This window comes from Salmo salar, chromosome 12, assembly GCF_965601325.2.
Source record: "Salmo salar chromosome 12, fSalSal1, whole genome shotgun sequence".
Classification (NCBI taxonomy): domain Eukaryota; kingdom Metazoa; phylum Chordata; class Actinopteri; order Salmoniformes; family Salmonidae; genus Salmo; species Salmo salar.
This window is the reverse complement of record NC_138302.1, coordinates 96,738,772-96,761,531: the sequence shown is the minus strand read 5'-3', so window position 1 is coordinate 96,761,531 and position 22,760 is coordinate 96,738,772. Positions and strand designations below refer to the sequence as shown.

The window sequence follows — 22,760 nt, the reverse complement described above, 5'->3', positions numbered from 1 at the left end:
ACGGATTGGGACCCATTCTGCAGTACGGATTGGGACCCATTCTGCAGTACGGATTGGGACCCACTCTGCAGTACGGATTGGGACCCACTCTGCAGTATGGATTGGGACCCACTCTGCAGTATGGATTGGGACCCACTCTGCAGTACGGATTGGGAACCACTCTGCAGTACGGATTGGGAACCACTCTGCAGTACGGATTGGGACCCATTCTGCAGTACGGATTGGGACCCACACTGCAGTATGGATTGGGACCCACTCTGCAGTATGGATTGGGACCCACTCTGCAGTACGGATTGGGAACCACTCTGCAGTACGGATTGGGACCCACACTGCAGTACGGATTGGGACCCATTCTGCAGTACGGATTGGGACCCACACTGCAGTATGGATGCACAGCATGACACAATATGACAAGGAGAGCAGGGTAGTGGATGGCAATGAGAGGGATGGTCCTGTCTGGCTCAGTTGGTAGAGCATGATTGTGGGTTCGATTCCCGCTGGGGCCACCCATACAAAACATTTATACATGTATAACTAACTGTAAGTTGCTTTGGATAAAAGTGTCTGATAGATGGCAGATATCATGAGGGTACTGACTCAGTGAGGTTGTCACACTCTCTTTTTGACAGCAGAGATTAATCAGACAGCAGAGATTTGGTTCTGGGTGCAAAGATTACACAAAGATGTTACAGATGCTGGTGCCAGGTGACACTGAAATATAGCATAGAATTACAACAAGAGGGAGATGAAGGGTAAGAAGAAGATAGGGAGAGGGAGAGAAGGAGAGGAAGGTACTGACTCAGTGAAAAGGAGAGGAGAGAGGTACTGACTCAGTGAAAGGGAGAGGAGAGAGGTACTGACTCAGTGAAAGGGAGAGGAGAGAGGAGAGAGGTACTGACTCAGTGAAAGGGAGATGAGCGAGGGGGAGAGAGGTACTGACTCAGTGAAAGGGAGAGGAGAGAGGGGGAGAGAGGTACTGACTCAGTGAAAGGGAGATGAGCGAGGGGGAGAGAGGTACTGACTCAGTGAAAGGGAGAGGAGAGAGGAGAGAGAGGTACTGACTCAGTGAAAGGGAGATGAGAGAGGAGAGAGAGGTACTGACTCAGTGAAAGGGAGAGGAGAGAGGAGAGAGGTACTGACTCAGTGAAAGGGAGAGGAGAGAGGAGAGAGGTACTGACTCAGTGAAAGGGAGAGGAGAGAGGAGAGAGGTACTGACTCAGTGAAAGGGAGAGGAGAGAGGAGAGAGGTACTGACTCAGTGAAAGGGAGAGGAGAGAGGGGGAGAGAGGTACTGACTCAGTGAAAGGGAGAGGAGAGAGGAGAGAGGTACTGACTCAGTGAAAGGGAGAGGAGAGAGGGGGAGAGAGGTACTGACTCAGTGAAAGGGAGAGGAGAGAGGGGGAGAGAGGTACTGACTCAGTGAAAGGGAGAGGAGAGAGGGGGAGAGAGGTACTGACTCAGTGAAAGGGAGATGAGCGAGGGGGAGAGAGGTACTGACTCAGTGAAAGGGAGATGAGAGAGGAGAGAGAGGTACTGACTCAGTGAAAGGGAGAGGAGAGAGGAACTGACTCAGTGAAAGGGAGAGGAGAGAGGAGAGAGAGGTACTGACTCAGTGAAAGGGAGAGGAGAGAGGTACTGACTCAGTGAAAGGGAGAGGAGAGAGGTACTGACTCAGTGAAAGGGAGAGGAGAGAGGAGAGAGGTACTGACTCAGTGAAAGGGAGAGGAGAGAGGAGAGAGGTACTGACTCAGTGAAAGGGAGATGAGCGAGGGGGAGAGAGGTACTGACTCAGTGAAAGGGAGAGGAGAGAGGAACTGACTCAGTGAAAGGGAGAGGAGAGAGGAGAGAGGTACTGACTCAGTGAAAGGGAGATGAGCGAGGGGGAGAGAGGTACTGACTCAGTGAAAGGGAGAGGAGAGAGGAGAGAGAGGTACTGACTCAGTGAAAGGGAGAGGAGAGAGGAGAGAGAGGTACTGACTCAGTGAAAGGGAGATGAGAGAGGAGAGAGAGGTACTGACTCAGTGAGGTCGTCAATGATCTTCTGTTTCTCGTTGATGTCGTCTCGGAGATGTCCCAGCTGCTTGTGGTGCGTCTCACGGTGAGCCTCCATCTGTTGCTCTGGAGCCCTCTGAGATAGGGAGAAAGACAGGGGAAAACACACACTCACATTAACAATAAGTCTCTGTGATAAACGGGACCCCCCCCCCCCCCCCCCCGCCCCACAGGCTGTAACCAGGTTACCTTGACATCAGCAGACTCCTCAACGTCTGTCTGATTCGCTCCCTTTGTCCCCGCTGACATGCTCTCTGAAACACACACACACACACACACACACACACACACACACACACACACACACACACCACACACACACACACACACACACACACACACACACACACACACACACACACACACACACACACACACACACACACACACACACACACACACACACACACACACACACTGCATTTTAGTGTGCGCCTACAAAGTTGGTAATTTCAACCTGAGGTAGCACAGGAGCACAGGAGCACATGCCACCTCAGATTTGTCATTTTTATAAAAAAAATTATATAAATGTTTTTTGAAGTTGGCTTTAGCTAGCCCAGATAGGTTCCCAAACTCATAACTAGATACCCAGAAGCCATTTCAGGATATCAATCAAGTTAGAGTAGCTAGCATGTCTAACTATCTTAGCTGGCATGCCAGCATTATTATTTTCTTTAAAAAATAATTAAAAAAAACAGCTAGGAGGATACAGACAGCTCAAGAGATATGCTTAAATATGCAGAAAAATAGACATATTTTTTTACATAAAAAAAATAAATCATAATGAATAGATTACAGGAAGAAGCTGTTTCAGGTGTTTGAAAAATGCTAAATTCTCCAATTAATGGACGGGGGTGGGTCGAACCCTCCTCCGGACCACCCCCAGTCAGCCTCACGTACTTTGTGCCGTCTCAGATTTTTGTGGTGCATGCCACCCCTAATTTCACCTTTGCTGGTCACACTGTGCTACACTTTTGTAGTGTGAGTCATTGAGCCAGGTACCATGGGCCAGTAGTTTTACCTTGCACCTGGAGGTTAGCCAGCTCCTCACAGCTCCTCAGAGAGTCATGGTTATCCTGTTGTCAGAGTGTATAGTGTGTTTTAGGCTGTTATATCGTGTGTTTTTCTGTAAGGCTCTGGTGTGTTGTGTTGGTAGGAGCAGGAGTTTTACCTTGTGCCTGGAGTTTGGTCAGTTCTTCAATCAGAGAGTCATAGTTATCCTGTGTTGTTATAGAGCAGGGGTATTAAAACTCTGACCCTACGAGGTCCGGAGCCTGCTGGTTTTATGTTCTACCCGATAATTCATTTCACCCACCTGATGTCCCAGGTCTAATTCAGTCCCCGATTAGAGGGGAACAATGAAAAAAATGCAGTGGGACTGGCTTCGAGGTCCAGAGTTGCTTTTGAGGGTTATAGTGTATTGTACTGTATTGTTATACCTTGGGCCTGCAGTTTGTACAGTTCTTCAGTCAGAGAGTCAACGTTCTCCTCCAGCTGTCTCTTCTTCTGCTCTACGTTCTGAATGTACTCTGTCAGGGAGTGGATCTTCACCTCATGCTGCACACACACACACAATGTTAGTACCAATGTTAGTACCAATGTTGGGACCAATGTTAGTACCAATGTTGGGACCAATGTTAGTACCAATGTTGGGACCAATGGGAATCAACCGCAAAATAACTTCCACACATTTGGCATCAGTGTAAATTAGCTTTCCACTTCAAATGACTCTCCACAATAAACTGAAGTGTACACTCAGCCTTCTATACCCACTAACATTTAGTCTCTCTCTCTCTCTCTCTCTCTCTCTCTCTCTCTCTCTCTCTCTCTCTCTCTCTCTCCCCCTTCTCTCTCTCTCTCCCCCCCCTTCTCTCTCTCTCTGTAAAGTATCCACTTGCCCTACCCCTTGTGCATACTAAAATGTACTATTGGTAATCATGTTCAGTCACCTGTGAGATGAGTAGTTGGCAAGAGGACAGCTCTCTTCCTGTCTCCTCCATCTTCCTATGACACTCCATCTGTAGGTTCTCTAGCTGACGGCAGCGTCTCATCATGGACTTGACCTCTGACTTAATCTTACTGATGTAGAGACGAGCTACTGTAAACTCCTCCTCGATCGCCCCCGTTATCTCCATCGGCTAGGAGGGGAGGACAGGGAAAGATGACCATTTTCATTGGTTCAATATGTTCCTGTATGTTTGCATTAGCAACATAAATGGCTAGACTCTCCATGGCAATAATGACCTTTTGAATTTGAGAGACAGAGAGTGGGGACAGAGAAAAAAGAGAGAGAGAGAGAGAGAGAGAGAGAGAGAGAGAGAGAGAGAGAGAGAGCTGGAGAGAGAGCATCCATCTCTCTCGCTCTCTCTCTCTCTCTCTCTTGCTCTCTAAATTCTAAATGCTCTCTAATGCTTTATTGGCATGGAAAACAAATGTTAACATTGCCAAAGCAAGTGTAATAGATAATTAACAAAAGTGAAATAAACATTTAAAAATGAACATTACACTCACAGAAGTTCCAAAAGAATAAAGACATTTCAAATGTTATTTATATGTCTATATACAGTGTTGTATCGATGTGCAAATAGTTAAAGTACAAAAGGGAAAATAAACAATGGTGTTTGTTCATCACTGGTTGACCTTTTCTTGTGAAAACAGGTCACAAATCTTGCTGCTGTGATGGCACACTGTGGTATTTCACCCAATAGATATAGGAGTTTATCAAAATTGGGTTTGTTTTCTAATTCTTTGTGGGTCTGTGTAATCTGAGGAAATATGTGTCTCTAATATGGTCTGACATTTGGCAGGAGGTTAGGAAGTGTAGCTCAGTTTCCACCTCATTTTGTGGGCAGTTTGCACATAGCCTGTCTCCTATTGAGAGCCAGGACTGCCTTCGGCGGACATTTTCAATAGCAAGGCAATGCTCACTGAGTCTGTACATAGTCAAAGCTTTCCTTAAGTTTGAGTCAGTCACAGAGGTCAGGTATTATGCAGAATTCTGCATGCAGAGTCTCAATTTGGTGTTTGTCCCATTTTGTAAATTCTTGGTTGATGAGCAGACCCCAGACCTCCAAGCCATAAAGGGCAATGGGTTCTATAACTGATTAAAATATTTTTTGCCAGATCCTAATTGGTATGTCGAATTTTATGTTCCTTTTGATGGCATGGAAGGCCCTTCTTGCCTAGTCTCTCAGCTCGTTCACAGCTTTGTGGAAGTTACCTGTGGTGCTGATGTTTAGGTCGAGGTATGTATTGTTCTTTGTGTGCTCTAGGGCAACGGTGTCTAGATGGAATTTGTATTTGTGGTCCTGGCAACTGGACCTTTTTTGGGACACCATTATTTTTGTCTTACTGAGATTTACTGTCAGGGCCCAGGTCTGACAGAATCTGTGCAGAAGATCTAGGTGCTGCTGTAGGCCCTCCTTGGTTGGTGACAGAAGCACCAGATCAATTTGTCTCCCCTTTGGGGATTGGGGTGATCAGTCCTTGGTTCCTGTCATGGATCACTCCGGAACGTTCATCACGCACACCTGTCCTCTATTCCCACTGATTAGTATTTGTAGATAAGTGCCCTTTGGTTTCCATTGGGGGGTCGATTATTGTTACAATGTCCGTTGGTGCGTGTGAGTACCTGTGCTGTGTGTTTTGGGCTTTCGTACCCTTGTGGATTGCGCAGATGATTACGGGTCTCGTCCCGTGTGTATTTATTCGAGGTACTCCTCGCTCTTTTGTTTGGGTTTCAAACCTGTGTTTTGTTACGTTTGTTTGGTCTTCGTCCCTGTGCCTTTACACGGCACGCTGTAATTTGGGGCTTCATGCCAGCGTGACAGAATAATCGACCATTAAGGGAGACAGCGGGAATGGCCCGTCCGACGACGCTGCAACTGGTCCGTCCGGCGCCGCCACAACGGGTTCGTTCGACGAAATCACTTCAGCAGCCACAACTGGCCGTCCGACGCTGCCACAACTGGCCCGTCCGACGCTGCCACAACTGGCCCGTCCGACGCTGCCACAACTGGTCCGTCCGACGACGACGCAACTTCGGCAGCTGCATCACTCTTTTGTTTGGGTTTTAACCATGTGTTTTTGTGTACGTGTTTGGTCTTCGTCCTCGTGCTTTTACACGGCACGCCGTAATTTGAGGCTTAATGAAAAATCCTATTACGCATTCCTGCACTTGTCTCCCGAATCTCATCATACCAGCGTGACAGTTCCAAATATTAGGGAAGATGCCAGTGCTAAGGAAGATGTTAAAGACTTTAGCCAATTGGAATTTGTGGTCTGTATATTTTATACTTTCATTAAGGATACCATCAACACCACAGGCTTTTCTGGGTTGGAGGGTTTGTATTTTGTCCTGTAGTTCATTCAATATAATTGGAGAATCCAGTGGGGTCTGGTAGTCTTTAATAGTTTATTCAAAGATGTGTATTTGATTTGAATTGAATTGAAATTGAATTGAGAGAGAGAACAGACGAGCAGATGAGCTCCCGCATTTTTCAGCATGTTTTTACAAAAATGTTATATTTTGGCAAGGACATATACAGGATACTACCCTCCACAACATAACCTTTACTCCAAATCAAAACTCCAAACCTACAACATGATTTTGGACAAAATTACCTGGAAAGATTCCTACTTCCAAAATTATTATTTCCAAGTGATATAGCAAATGCTCTGGCAAACAAACAATGGAAACCTGAAAACACCACCTATCCTGGAACTGAGTGAATAATGTTTATTCTGAAGATACTTTTATAGCTAAGTAAAAAAATTACATTATAATTATATATATTATTTGATAAGGACTAAATGCCAAGCTTGCTAGGACAGAACAGATCTAACAGCAACTTCAATTAGCACTGAGGTGTGAAGTGAGAGATGTCAAAGCCATTGAGCCCAACAATGGCAGAAGACTTTCACAGCCTCCCCCACCCAAATGCAGAGGCCTTTGAAGTGCCCCCCCCCCCCCCTCTCTGTTCAGAGGTCATTACGACACAGCACCCTCTGGATGTCAAAATGAGAAGGAACGGAAAGAGTAAAAAAATAAGCTCTTTTTGTGAAATCAAGAGATACTTTTTGCTGACTATTATAAAAATGGGAACATAAGGAACTTAATCTTCCACACAGACCATCCCCTGGCGTGGCTCAGTGCTATATTAACACAGTACCCCTCTGTTAAGAGGGGGGGGGGGGTATTAGCGATGGGTGGAAACTCAGGATATTAGTCAACGAAGACTCTGAGTCAGCCAATGTCAACCTGTACAAGGCTGGAACAGTAGCGCTACAGTTTCAGTAGCCCAAACAGTTTCAAACTTTCACATAATCAAAGAGACAGCTCAGCAGGATAAGCTCTCTCTTGAGAAAGACACCCCCACCCCGAGCGTGTCAGACCAGACCTCTTCATTAACCAACCCCACAGATGAGCAACCCCAAGCGGAAAGTCAACCTCCCAGTACAGAGCACTACTCCCTCTTTGAAATGAAGTATAAAATAACCCAGCTGGAGGTAAGGTTTAAAGTGACTAGTGATCCATTTATTAAAGTGGACAGTGATTGGGTCTCAATGTAGGCAGCAGCCTCTCTGAGTTAGTGATTGCTGTTTAGCAGTCTGATGGCCTTGAGATAGAAGCAGTTTTTCAGTCTCTCGGTCCCAGTTTTGATGCACCTGTACTGACCTCGCCTTCTGGATGATAGTGGGGTGAACAGGTAGTGGCTCGGGTGGTTGTTGTCCTTGAAGGTCTTTATGGCCTTCGTGTGACATCGGGTGCTGTAGGTGTCATGGAGGGCAGGTATTTTGCCCCCGGTGATGCGTTGTGCAGACCGCAGCACCCTCTGGAGAGCCTTGTGGTTGAGGGCAGTGCAATTGCTGTACCAGGCTGTGATACAGCCCAACAGGATGCTCTCGTTTGTGCATCTGTAAAAGTTTGTCAGGGTTTTGGGTGACAAGCCAAAATTCTTCAGCCTCCTGAGGTTGAAGAGGCACTATTGCGCATTCTTCACCACACTGTCTGTGTGGGTGGACCATTTCAGTTTGTCTGTGATGTGTACGCCGAGGAACTTAAAACTTTCCACCTTCTCCACTGCTGTCCCTTCGATGTGGATGGGGGGGTGCTTCTCTGCTGTTTCCTGAAGTCCAAGATCATCTCCTTTGTTTTGTTGACGTTGAGTGAGAGGTTGTTTTCCTGACACCACACGCCAAGTGCCCTCACCTCCTCCCTGTAGGCTGTCTCATCGTTGTTGGTAATCAAGCCCGCTACTGTTGTGTCATCTGCAAACTTGATGATTGAGTTGGAGTCGTGCATGGCCACACAGTCGTGGGTGAACAGGGAGCACAGGAAGGGGCTGAGCACGCACCCTTGTAGGGCCCCCAGTGTTGAGGGTCAGCGAAGTGGATATATTGTTTCCTATTTTCACCACCTGGGGGTGGCCCATCAGAAAGTCCAGGACCCATTTGCACAGGGTGGGGTTGAGACCCAGGGCCTCCAGCTTGATGATGAGCTTGGAGGGTACTATGGTGTTGAATGCTGAGCTGTAGTCAATGAACAGCATTCTTACATATGTATTCCTCTTGTCCAGATGGGATAGGGCAGTGTGCAGTGTGATGGCGATTGCATCGTCTGTGGATCTGTTGGGGCGGTATGCAAACTGAAGTGGGTCTAGGGTGGCCGGTAAGGTGGAGGCGATATGATCCTTGATTAGCCTCTCAAAGCACTTCATGATGACAGAAGTGAGTGCTACAGGGCAGTAGTCATTTAGTTCAGTTATGTTTGCCTTATTGTGTACTGGAACAATGGTGACCATCTTAAAGCATGTGGGGACAGCAGACTGGGATATGGAGCGAGTGTCTGAGCCGTTGAATTGCGACTCCACTTTGTCCCTGTACCAGCATTTCACTTGTTTGATTGCCTTGCAGAGAGAATAACTACACTGTTTATATTCAGACGTATTCCCAGACCTCTTTTCATGGTTAAATGCGGTGGTTCGCACTTTCAGTTTTGCGTGAATGTTGCCATCCATCCACGGTTTCTGGTTAGGGTAGGGTTTAATAGTCACAGTGGGTACAAGATCTCCAACGCTCTTCTTTATAAACTCACTCACCGAGTCAGCGGATAGATCGATGTTGTTTTCAGAGGCTGACCGGAATATCCCAGTCCACGTGATCAAAACAATCTTGAAGCGTGGATTTCGATTGGTCAAACCAGCGTTGAATGGTTCTAGTCACTGGTACATCCTGTTTGAGTTTCTGCCTATAAGACAGTAGGATCAAGATGGGGTCATGGTTGGATTTGCCGAAGGGAGGGCGGGGGAGGGCTTTGTTTGCATCGCAGAAGTTAGAGTAACAGTGATCGAGTGTATTACCCTCCCGAGTACTGCAATCAATATACTGATAGAATTTAGGTAGCCTTGGTCTCAAATTTGCTTTGTTAGAATCCCCAGCTACAATAAATGCAGCCTCAGGATATATGGTTTCCAGTTTACATAGAGTCCAGTGAAGTTCCTTGAGGGCCGTCGTGATGTCTGCATGAGGGGGAATGTACACAGCTGTGACGATAACTGACGACATTTCTCTTGGGAGGTAATATGGCCGGCATTTGATTGTAAGGAATTCTAGGTCGGGTGAGCAGAAGGACTTGAGTTCCTGTATGTTGTTATGATTACACCATGAGTCGTTAATCATGAAGCATACACCCCCGCCCTTAATTTCTCCCAGAGAGGTGTTTATCTCTGTTGGCGCGATGCATGGAGAAGCCCGGTGGCTGAACCTATTCCGACAACATATCTCGAGAGAGCCAATGTTTCCGTGAAACAGAGAATGTTACAATCTCTGATGTCTCTCTGGAAGGAAACCCATGCTCAAATTTCATCTACCTTTTTATCAAGAGACATGGGTGAGTAATATACTCATAAGCGGTGGGCGATGTGCACATCTACGGAGCCAGCTCCGTCTGCCCCTTCTGCGGCGCTGTTGTTTTGGATTGGCTTCTGCGATTAGATCCATTGTCCTGGGTGGTGGTCCAAACAGGATCCGCTTCGGGAAAGTCGTATTCCTGGTCGTAATGTTGGTAAGTTGACGTCACTCTTATATCCAAAAGACTTAAGATTTCCTGGGATAACAATCTAAGAAATAATGCATAAAAAAAACGATATACTTCCTAGGGAAGTAAGGACTCGAGGTGACCATCTCTGTCGGCGCCATTTTTCCATCAATGAATGAACTACAGGACAAAATATAAACCCTCCAACCAAAAAAGGCCTGAGGTGTTGATGGTATCCTCAATGAAATGATCAAATATACAGACCACAAATTCCAATTGGCTATACTTAAACTCTTTAACATCATGCTTAGATCTGTCATCTTTCCCAATATTTGGAACAAAGGACTGAACACCCCAATCCACAAAAGTGGAGACAAATTTGACCCCAATAACTACTGTGGGATATGCATCAACAGCAACCTTGGGAAAATCCTCTGCATTATTATTTACAGCAGACTCGTACATTTCCTCAGTGAAAACAATGTACTGAGCAAATGTCAAAATTTTACAGTACGACAAACCACATATTCACGCTACACACCCTAATTGACAAACAAACCAAAACAAAGGAAAAGCCTTCTCATGCTTTGTTGATTTCAAAAAAGCTTTTGACTCAATATGGCATGAGGGTCTGCTTGATGGAAAGTGGTGTGGAGGGAAAAACATACGACATTATAAAATCCATGTACACAAACAACAAGTGTGTGGTTAAAACTGGCAAAAAACACACAAAAAGGTCCAGTTGCCAGGACCACAAATACAAATTCCATCTAGACACCGTTGCCCTAGAGCACACAAAAAACGAAACATACCTCGGCCTAAACATCAGCACCACAGGTAACTTCCACAAAGCTGTGAACGGCCTTCTATGTCATCAAAAGGAACATCAAATTTGACATACCAATTAGGATCTGGCTAAAAATATTTGAATCGGTTATAGAACCCATTGCCCTGTATGGTTGTGAGGTCTGGGGTCCGCTCACCAACCAAGAATTTACAAAATGAGACAAACACCAAATTGAGACTCTGCATGCAGAATTCTGCAAAAATATCCTCTGTGTACAACATAAAACACCAAATAATGCATGCAGAGCAGAATTAGGCCGATACCCGCTAATGATCAAAATCCAGAAAAGAGACGTTAAATTCTACAACCACCTAAAAGGAAGCGATTCCCAAACCTTCCATAACAAAGCCATCACCTACAGAGAGATGAACTTGGAGAAGAGTCCACTAAGCAAGCTGGTCCTGGGGCTCTGTTCACAAACACAAACAGACCCCACAGAGCCAAACAAATAGGACAGCAAATCAATTAGACTCAAACAAAACATTAGAAAACAAAAAGATAATTACTTGACACATTGGAAAGAATTAACAATAAAACAGAGCAAACTAGAATGCTATTTGGCCCTAAACAGAGAGTACACAGTGGCAGAATACCTGACCACTGTGACTGAACCAAACATTAAGGAAAGATTTGACAATGTACAGACTCAGTGAGCATAGCCTTGCTATTGAGAAAGGTCGCCGTAGGCAGATCTGGCTCTCAAGAAAAGACAGGCTATGCGCACACATGCCCACAAAATGAGGTGGAAACTGAGCTGCACTTCCTAATCTCCTGCCAAATGTATGACCATATTAGAGACACATTTTTCCCTCAGATTACACAGACCCACAAAGAATTCAAAAACAAACCTAATTTTGATAAACTCCCATGTCTACTGGGTGAAATACCACAGTGCACAATCACAGCAGTAAGATTTGTGACCTGTTGCCACAAGAAAAGGGCAACCAGTGAAGAACAAACACCATTGTAAATACAACCCATATTTATGTTTATTTAATTTCCCTTTTGCACTTTAACTATTTGCACATTACAACACTGTATACAGAAATAGTATGACATTTGAAATGTCTATTCTTTTGGAACTTTTGTGAGTGTAATGTTTACTGTCAATTTTAATAGTTTATTTCACTTTTGTATATTATCTACTTCACTTGCTTTGGCAATGTAAACAGATGTTTCCCATGCCAATAAAGCCCCTTGAATTGACATTGAATTGAAATGTAATTGAGAGAGAGGGAGATAAAAGGGGAGGGATAGGTAAAACATTTGTAAAAACACATCTATTATGTTAACAGTAATTTAGCAGATGACATCACCGAAACGAAGCGCGACGGAGAATGCAAACACACCAATAACAATCTAAATATGATAACAGTGTTGTTGTTGACAGAGAACTCTGCTCTCTCTGACATCTGGTATGATGTTCCTCCGCTGACAGCCTTTGAAAACGAAACTTCAAGGTAATGTTTTTCTAACTAGAAAAAAGATGAAGTCATGAAAGGGCCTGTGTTGACAAAGAGTCTCAGGACATCTGTTTTGACTTTCAGATCATAATGAAATAGAGACATGGACAGGGGGACCTAGCCTCCACCTCCAGCCTTCTAGGAGAGCGTGTCCCAGAATACAGCTCTTCTAGATCAGCGTCATAGATCAGCAGTCCTGCTCTTTTTGAATATGGGCGTACATGCCGTAACCTTGGTGACAGAAGACGTACCAGTTTGATGTTCTTGTTGTAAAAGTAAAGTATTACATTTCAAGAATCGACGATCAAGTAGTAACAGTTAATTGAAGTCAGAAGCCATATGTTTACAGCTAAAGTAAAGTATGGTACTGACCAGTTTGATGTCCTTGTTGCCCACGATAGCGCTGAACTCAGAAAGGTCCCTCATCAGGCCGTTAAGAACCTCAGCGATGCGTTTCCTCTGATGACCGCTCACTTCCTGTAGACGACACAACTCCGCCTCGATACGCATCAGGTGGGCCTGGGGGGAGAGAAGAAGAAGAAGAAGAAGAAGAAGAAGAAGAAGAAGAAGAAGAAGAAGAAGAAGAAGAAGAAAAGGAGGAGAAGAAGAAATTATTTTTATTTTTCATTTCTCCAAAACCACCCACATACACACACCCACCAAAGGAGTAAAGGAGGGGAGGGAGGGAGCACAGAGGAAGCACAGAGGGAGCAGAGAGGGAGCAGAGAGGGAGCACAGAGGGAGCACAGAGGGAGCAGAGAGGGAGCACAGAGGGAGCACAGACAGGTACCATAGAATGACCAATAGATATATGGATGGATGGATGGATGGATGGACGGACGGACGGATGGACGAACGAACGGATATGGATGGATGGATGGATGGATGGATGGATGGATGGATGGACGGATGGATGGATGGATGGACGAATGGATGGATGAGATGGATGGATGAATGAATGAATGAATGAATGAATGAATGAATGAATGGACGGATGGACGAATGAACGAATGAACGAATGGACGGATGGACAGATGGACAGATGGACGGATGGACGGATGGATGGACGAATGAACGAATGAATGAATGGACGGATGGACAGATGGATGGATATGGATGGATGGATGGATGGATGGATGGATGGATGGATGGATGGAGATGGATCGGATGGACGAATGAACGAATGGACGGATGGATAGATGGCTATGGATGGATGAATGAAGATGGATGGATGAATGAATGAATGAATGAATGAATGAATGGATGGATGGATGAATGGATGGATGGACGGATGAACGAATGAACAAATGAATGGATGGACGGATGGATGGATGAATGAAAATAAATGAATGAACGAATTAATGGATGGATGATGGATGGATGGACGGATGAACGAATGAATGAATGGATGGACGGATGGATATGGATGGATGAATGAATGAATGAATGAATGGATGAATGGATGAATGGATGGACAGATGGATGAATGAATGAATGAACGAATGAATGAATGGACGGATGGACGGATGGATATGGATGGACGGATGGATATGGATGGATGGATGGATGAATGAACGAATGGACGGAAGGATGGATGGATGGATGGACAGATGGATATGGATGGATGGATGGATGGATATGGATGGATGGATGGATGCATGGATGGATGGATGGATGGATGGATATGGATGGATGAACAAATGGATGGATGGCTGGCTGAATGGATGGATGGATATGGATGGATGGATGGAGGGATGGCTGGATGGATGGATGGATATGGATGGATGGATGGACGGAAGGATATGGATGGATGGACGGATGGATGGATGGACGGATGGATGGATGGATGGATATGGATAGATGGATGGATGGATGGATGGATATCGATGGATGGATGAACAGATGGATGGGTGGATGGATTTTTTTATAGATTATTTTCACAGGGAATAAAGGTATAGAGGTAAAGCCTACCATTTTCTTGGCCAGTTCCTCAGCCAGTAGTTTGTTCTGCAGACTCTTGTCCTCTACCTCCTGGCTCTTCTGATCATAGTTAACAGCCAGCTCCTCCAAAGCCTGCAGAACCTCCCTGACCTCCGCCTTGGCAACCTCACTCTCCATCTGCAGTCTGCCAAGGTCCCCAGCCACCTTCTCACTGTCTCCACGGGACGAGGCAAGGAGCTGGGAGAGAAACAGAGAAACAAACAGCCCCGTCAGACAAAACCCAGGTCCCCAGACACCTTCTCACTGTCCCCACGGGACGAGGCAAGGAGCTGTGTAAGGTTCTGTTCTGCTTTTCTTGTGTTCTTTTTCTTTGTGTTCTGGAACGTAGCCCTGTTTCTTTGTGTTCTGGAACGTAGCCCTGTTTCTTTGTGTTCTGGAACGTAGCCCTGTTTCTTTGTGTTCTGGAACGTAGCACTGTTTCTTTGTGTTCTAGAACGTAGCCCTGTTTCTTTGTGTTCTGGAACGTAGCCCTGTTTCTTTGTGTTCTGGAACGTAGCCCTGTTTCTTTGTGTTCTGGAACGTAGCCCTGTTTCTTTGTGTTCTAGAACGTAGTCCTGTTTCTTTGTGTTCTGGAACGTAGCCCTGTTTCTTTGTGTTCTGGAATGTAGCCCTGTTTCTTTGTGTTCTGGAACGTAGCCCTGTTTCTTTGTTCTGGAACGTAGCACTGTTTCTTTATGTTCTGGAACGTAGCCCTGTTTCTTTGTGTTCTAGAACCGAGCCCTGTTTCTTTGTGTTCTGGAACGTAGCCCTGTTTCTTTGTGTTCTGGAACGTAGCCCTGTTTCTTTGTGTTCTAGAACCGAGCCCTGTTTCTTTGTGTTCTGGAACGTAGCCCTGTTTCTTTGTGTTCTGGAATGTAGCCCTGTTTCTTTGTGTTCTGGAACGTAGCCCTGCTTCTTTGTGTTCTAGAACGTAGCCCTGTTTCTTTGTGTTCTGGAACGTAGCCCTGTTTCTTTGTGTTCTGGAACGTAGCCCTGTTTCTTTGTGTTCTGGAACGTAGCCCTGTTTCTTTGTGTTCTAGAACGTAGCCCTGTTTCTTTGTGTTCTGGAACGTAGCCCTGTTTCTTTGTGTTCTAGAACATAGCCCTGTTTCTTTGTGTTCTAGAACGTAGCCCTGTTTCTTTGTGTTCTGGAACGTAGCCCTGTTTCTTTGTGTTCTAGAACGTAGCCCTGTTTCTTTGTGTTCTGGAACGTAGCCCTGTTTCTTTGTGTTCTAGAACATAGCCCTGTTTCTTTGTGTTCTAGAACGTAGTCCTGTTTCTTTGTGTTCTGGAACGTAGCCCTGTTTCTTTGTGTTCTGGAACGTAGCCCTGTTTCTTTGTGTTCTAGAACGTAGCCCTGTTTCTTTGTGTTCTGGAACGTAGCCCTGTTTCTTTGTGTTCTGGAACGTAGCCCTGTTTCTTTGTGTTCTAGAACGTAGCCCTGCTTCTTTGTGTTCTGGAACGTAGCCCTGTTTCTTTGTGTTCTGGAACGTAGTCCTGTTTCTTTGTGTTCTGGAACGTAGCCCTGTTTCTTTGTGTTCTAGAACGTAGCCCTGCTTCTTTGTGTTCTGGAACGTAGCCCTGTTTCTTTGTGTTATGGAACGTAGCCCTGTTTCTTTGTGTTCTGGAACGTAGCCCTGTTTCTTTGTGTTCTGGAACGTAGCCCTGTTTCTTTGTGTTCTGGAACGCAGCCCTGTTTCTTTGTGTTCTGGAACGTAGCCCTGTTTCTTTGTGTTCTGGAACGTAGCCCTGTTTCTTTGTGTTCTAGAACGTAGCCCTGATTCTTTGTGTTCTGGAACGTAGCCCTGTTTCTTTGTGTTCTGGAACGTAGCCCTGCTTCTTTGTGTTCTGGAACGTAGCCCTGCTTCTTTGTGTTCTGGAACGAAGCCCTGTTTCTTTGTGTTCTGGAACGTAGCCCTGTTTCTTTGTGTTCTGGAACGTAGCCCTGTTTCTTTGTGTTCTGGAACGTAGCCCTGTTTCTTTGTGTTCTGGAACGTAGCCCTGTTTCTTTGTGTTCTGGAACGTAGCCCTGTTACTTTGTTCTGGAACGTAGCCCTGTTTCTTTGTGTTCTGGAACGTAGCCCTGTTACTTTGTTCTGGAACGTAGCCCTGTTTCTTTGTGTTCTGGAACGTAGCCCTGTTTCTTTATGTTCTGGAACGTAGCCCTGTTTCTTTGTGTTCTGGAACGTAGCCCTGTTTCTTTGTGTTCTAGAACGTAGCCCTGTTTCTTTGTGTTCTGGAACGGAGCCCTGTTTCTTTGTGTTCTGGAACGTAGCCCTGTTTCTTTGTGTTCTGGAACGTAGCCCTGTTTCTTTGTGTTCTAGAACGTAGCCCTGTTTCTTTGTGTTCTAGAACGTAGCCCTGTTTCTTTGTGTTCTGGAACGTAGCCCTGTTTCTTTGTGTTCTGGAACGTAGCCCTGTTTCTTTGTGTTCTGGAACGTAGCCCTGCTTCTTTGTGTTCTGGAACGTAGCCCTGTGTCTTTGTGTTCTGGAACGTAGCCCTGTTACTTTGTTCTGGAACGTAGCCCTGTTTCTTTGTGTTCTGGAACGTAGCCCTGTTTCTTTGTGTTCTGGAACGTAGCCCTGTTTCTTTGTGTTCTAGAACGTAGCCCTGTTTCTTTGTGTTCTAGAACGTAGCCCTGTTTCTTTGTGTTCTGGAACGTAGCCCTGTTTCTTTGTGTTCTGGAACGTAGGCCTGTCTTTCATTTTTGTTTATTGATTTCACCTGTTTTCGTTTCTCACCTGGTCTCTTCAGCTCCCTGTTTAGTTCAGTGATTTCTGTTTGTATGGTTGTGAGGTATTGTTTGTTTTTTGACTGCCTACCTGTGTTTGACCATTACCTGCCTGTGACCACGATTCCTGCCTTCTGTGAAGGCTTAATAAACATCTGCCGCACACTGCGCGTGAATCTACACCTTTTTCTCCCTGATTATTCATTACAACCTGGGAGAGTGTGGTGTGGTGAATATCATTAATGTGTTTGTTATTATATAAAATAATGACATACCATGTTCAATTATTACGCAATTAAATTAATCATATAACAATTAATTAAGTAGTAATCTGGGGCACCACAAAGTTATTTAACGAGTTACTATCTCCCGACTAAACTCTAAAGATATAAAAAATATCTCTTACATCAGTTACAGTCAAGTCATTAATTCTTATTTACCTTATCAGTCTCATTCTGAATGTCGGATATCTGCACAAACCCTAGCATAAATTATGAATCAGCAATATACAATTTGGCTTAATTATATATTTACTAACTAACTAAATAATCACACAGAATTACATAAACACACAAACAGGATAGCTTACACATTGATTACTATGCAATGAAAAGTCCCTAGTGGACTAAACCGATATGACGGCTTGTTACACAAAATGGCAGACTCAAAAGAGAGAGAAAGGGAGAGACAAAGGAATTCCACTATCGTACAGCTGATAACTATGCTCATGGAAATGCAAATACTTTGCACATGAACGGCTGCTCAATCGAAAGAATTGCAATGTACATATTTACGTGTGTATGTCTTTGCTGTCTCTGTTGAAAATACTCGATCCATCTACGGGGAGTAATTCGATAGAAAGTCTCTTGTTGTGTAAATCTCTGGTTGTCCACCAGAGGTCACTTTGTCCTTTGTAGCTGTACCTTCTCTGTCTCGGAGTGTCTGTTAAACCGGTTCTTCCAGAGGAAGTGTTCGTTAGAATGGATCTTTCAGAGTACCACCCGGTGGTTCTCTGTAGAGTTTACTAGACTAAAGTACTTAAACAGCTGAATGTTCCTGTTTAGTCTTCTTCTTCTTCTTCTTCAGAGTTTCTAACCATTTCGTACCTTTCAGATCTAACGCTGTCTGTCACGCTGGTCTAATGTAGAGCTAGAACCATTTTTCACGCCCGTAGCAACCCGGCAATGTACTGGTCTCTAGAGATTTAAATTCCTACCATTTCAACGTGCAGCTCCATGTTTTTTCTGGTCTGGTAGAGTCTAATCATTCGTGAAGTCCGGTTCAACACCGTCCACCTGCTTGGTCTGATATGTTAATTCTTCACGAGGGGTTTTATGTATGTCTACATAATATCTGTGCTCACGTGGGCGTAGTCACTGACTGGGTAGAACTTTTATATGATTTTTTATTTACTCATTTAGAAGGCTAACATCACATTTCATCTTCTCACAAATAGTATCATATTTAATCCTATAAATTGCACAACATTTAGAAGTAAACCTGACAACTGGGAAATTTACACTTTCAGAGATACAGTTATGTTGTCTACAGTCTGTAATGACATCACCAAATCGTAATGAATTCCACAGGATTGTTCTTTAAATGGGGTGGCAGGGTAGCCTAGTGGTTAGGGTGTTGGGCTAGTAACCGAAAGGTTGCAAGTTTGAATCCCTGAGTACAAATCTGTCGTTCTGCCCCTGAACAAGGCAGTTAACCCACTGTTCCTAGGCCGTCATTGAAAATAAGAATTTGTTCTTAACTGACTTGCCTAGTTAAATAAAGGAAAATACCCACAGACCATTCCAAATGTTTGGATTACAGAAATATTGTTTCATTATCCAATCTTGGATGTCACAGTACTACAAATTCTCTCTCTGTTGTAACAAAGGGATTTTTAACTTCCATTTCTGCAGAGTGGAACAGAGAGAGTTCCTGCAGGTATTTACAACGGTCATAAAATGGCCAACTTAGAGAGAGGGAGATAGATAGAGAGAGAGGGAGGAAGATAGATAGATAGAGAGAGGGAGATAGAGATGGCGAGAAAAATAGAGAGAGGGAGATATATAGAAGGAGAGAGATAGAGAGAGAGAAGGAGATAGATAGAGGGAGATAGAGAGGGAGAGAGAGAGAGAGCGAGGAAGAGAGAGAGCGAGGAAGATAGAGAGAGGGAAATAGATAGAGAGAAAGAAATATAGAGGGAGAGAGAGAAAGATATATATATATATAGAGAGAGAGGTAGAGAGAGAAAGATATAGAGAGGGAGAGAGACAGAGAGAGAGGGGTAGAGATAGAAAGATATAGAGAGGGAGAGAGAGAGAGGGAGATAGAGATGGCGAGAAAAATAGAGAGAGGGAGATATATAGAAGGAGAGAGATAGAGAGAGAGAAGGAGATAGATAGAGGGAGATGGAGAGAGAGAGAGAGGGAGAGAGAGAGAGAGAGAGAGAGAGAGAGAGAGAGAGAGAGAGAGAGAGAGGGAAGGAAGGAAGGAAGGAAGGAAGGAAGGAAGGAAGGAAGGAAGAGAGAGAGAGAGAGAGAGACAGAGAGAGGGAGATAGAGAGGAAGGAAGGAAGAGAGAGAGAAAGATAGAGAGGGAGATATAGAGTAAGATAGATTGGGTAAAAGAGGAAATAAAGACAATGTCTTCTACTGTACCTCTTCCTCTGGAGGGATCGAGGAAGACAGAGGAAGATACTGTTGAGAGACAGAGGAAGATAGATGAGGAAATAAAGAATGTCTTCTACCTCTTCCTGGTCCAGCATCTGTTCCTTCAGCTTCTCTACCAGCTGACTCTGCTGGTTGATCTCATCGTCCTGTGTACACACACACACACACACACACACACACACACACACACACACACACACACACACACACACAAAAAAAAAACAGGTATGTTGTACAGAGGAGCCTTATGGGTCAAATTGTTCATCATGCATCTCCATCAGAGACAAACACACTCCATTTATGTTACATCAAACACAAACTTCACTAGCAAGTTTCATTGTGTGTCTGAACCCTGACCTTGTCATCCAGCTGTTTGTAGAGTTTGCGTATTTCCTCCTCGTACTTCTGTCTCTCCTCCTCTGAGATCCTAATCACTATGGAAGAGGAACTGTCTTCTCTGGGGAATCGACTCAGACTGGAAGAGGAACTGTCTTCTCTGAGGAGTCGACCCAGGCTATCTTCTCTGGGTATCAGACACTCAACCGGCACAGCCCCGGGACTCAACAGATCCAGCTCAGGAACCTCCTCACCTGGTGGGGGTCAGTGGATCATGAAGAGGGCAGACCACATTAGGGGAGATATACTGTGTGTGTGTGTGTGTGTGTGTGTGTGTGTGTGTGTGTGTGTGTGTGTGTGTGTGTGTGTGTGTGTGTGTGTGTGGTGTGTGTGTGTGTGTGTGTGTGTGTGTGTGTGTGTGTGTGTGTGTGTGTGTGTGTGTGTGTGTGTGTTTAAACTCAAGTATGTGTGTGTGTGCCTTTTAGTGCAACCAGATCTCATAGTTTCCCTTAGAAATGTGACATATTATGGATGAATGTCTATTTTTGATGGATTAATTCCGCGTGGTTACAGGGTTAATTCCACGTGGCTACAGGGTTAATTGCGCGTGGCTACAGGGTTAATGCCGTGTGGCTACAGGGTTAATTCCGCGTGGTTACAGGGTTAATTCCGCGTGGCTACAGGGTTAATTCCGCGTGGCTACAGGGTTAATTCCGAGTGGCTACAGGGTTAATTCCGCGTGGCTACAGGGTTAATTCCGCGTGGCTACAGGGTTAATTCCGCGTGGCTACAGGGTTAATGCCGTGTGGCTACAGGGTTAATTCCGCGTGGCTACAGGGTTAATTCCGCGTGGCTACAGGGTTAATGCCGTGTGGCTACAGGGTTAATTCCGCGTGGCTACAGGGTTAATTCCGCGTGGTTACAGGGTTAATTCCGCGTGGCTACAGGTTAATTCCGCGTGGCTACAGGGTTAATTCCGCGTGGTTACAGGGTTAAAACACAAACAACTCAAAGGTTAAAAGTTAAGTCATTAATTTTGAGTGGTTAAGGTTAGGACTATGGTTTGGAGAAGGCTCTGCAAACCAACAGACCTCATACCATCAAGTATCATCAAATATTCAATCTCACGGCTTGCTAGAGCGTAGCGCAGTGGTCAGAGCATCACGGGTCCCAGTGCTGGGCAACAGAGCAGTGGTCAGAGCATCACGGGTTCCAGTGCTGGACAACAGAGCAGTGGTCAGAGCATCACGGGTCCCAGTGCTGGGCAACAGAGCAGTGGTCTGAGCATCACGGGTTCCAGTGCTGGGTAACAGAGCAGTGGTCTGAGCATCACGGGTTCCAGTGCTGGGTAACAGAGCAGTGGTCAGAGCATCAAGGGTCCCAGTGCTGGGTAACAGAGCAGTGGTCTGAGCATCACGGGTCCCAGTGCTGGGTAACAGAGCAGTGGTCTGAGCATCACGGGTTCCAGTGCTGGGTAACAGAGCAGTGGTCAGAGCATCACGGGTCCCAGTGCTGGGTAACAGAGCAGTGGTCTGAGCATCACGGGTCCCAGTGCTGGGTAACAGAGCAGTGGTCTGAGCATCACGGGTCCCAGTGCTGGGTAACAGAGCAGTGGTCTGAGCATCACGGGTCCCAGTGCTGGGTAACAGAGCAGTGGTCTGAGCATCACGGGTCCCAGTGCTGGGCAACAGGAAGGCGGATATCGACATTCTCAGGACATTTTCAAACGTCCAAAATGGATGTCTATTTCTAGTGATCGGGCTATTTATTGTGTGTGTGTTCGTGTGTGAGTGTATACCTGTGTATCCGTGCTTCGTGTGTGTATGTGTGTGTGAGTGTGTACCTGTGTATTCGTGCTCCGTGTGTGTGTGTGCGTGAGCGCATGCGCGAGTCTATGTATGAGTGTGTGTGTGTGTGTGTGTGCTACTTGACGTGCCAGTTCCGTGGGCGGTCTCCCCGTTTCTCCATTGGTTCAGCTCAGCCTCCAGTCTCTGGACCGTCTCCTTCATCACCCTGTTCTTCTCCTTCTCCTTCCCGTACTTCTTCTTCCACTGTTCTGCTGTCAGCTCCAAGTTCACTGAGGCTGTGTTCCTGATGGTCTTAGCTCTGGGTGGGGAGAGGAGAGACATAATTCAATCAATTCCACATAACAATAACAATTATATTTCATTCAAACTTCATTGGTCCCCACAGGGAAATTCGTTGCGCAGCCAGCAGTTTTTAAAACGAATAAAACTCGTTCAAAATCATCAGTACTGTTAATAGTTTTTTTCCCCCGTGGTTTAATAAAGTCACAGAATGGTTCCCCGTGGTTTAATAAAGTCACAGAATGGTTTTGGGTATTGTAAATTACTAATACTTTCATTTAGACTGACTTCACAGGGATGTTTGTGTAAGGGATGCGTAACTGGTGGCAGGGAAGTCAGAGCAGGAGAGCAGAACTTGGTAAATAGCCAGAGCAGTTTAATAGTAAAACCAACGACATAAGAAATACAAAATATGGGCACAATAACTCGACGCACCAGTAAAACACAAGCACTTATAACAAACAATACCACACACAGACATGGGGGGAACAGAGGGTTAAATACACAACATGTAATGATGGAATTGAAACCAGGTGTGTGGGAAAACAACACAAAACAAA

The 22,760-nt window shown here is 45.2% G+C and overlaps 1 protein-coding gene across 1 annotated transcript in view; it reads right to left on the bottom strand.

The window, feature by feature from the left end:
- LOC106566150 (kinesin heavy chain) overlaps positions 1-22,760 on the bottom strand; it is a 141,310-nt gene that overhangs the window by 26,818 nt on the left and 91,732 nt on the right. Inside the window, exons 11-19 of the mRNA XM_045691941.2 lie at positions 22,063-22,219; positions 20,135-20,359; positions 19,855-19,923; positions 14,371-14,577; positions 12,772-12,918; positions 4,001-4,189; positions 3,491-3,608; positions 2,241-2,305; positions 2,018-2,127 (exon numbers count right to left, since the gene is read on the bottom strand). Of these exons, the coding sequence (XP_045547897.2) occupies positions 2,018-2,127; positions 2,241-2,305; positions 3,491-3,608; positions 4,001-4,189; positions 12,772-12,918; positions 14,371-14,577; positions 19,855-19,923; positions 20,135-20,359; positions 22,063-22,219 (1,287 nt within the window). The remainder of the gene's footprint in view (positions 1-2,017; positions 2,128-2,240; positions 2,306-3,490; positions 3,609-4,000; positions 4,190-12,771; positions 12,919-14,370; positions 14,578-19,854; positions 19,924-20,134; positions 20,360-22,062; positions 22,220-22,760) is intronic.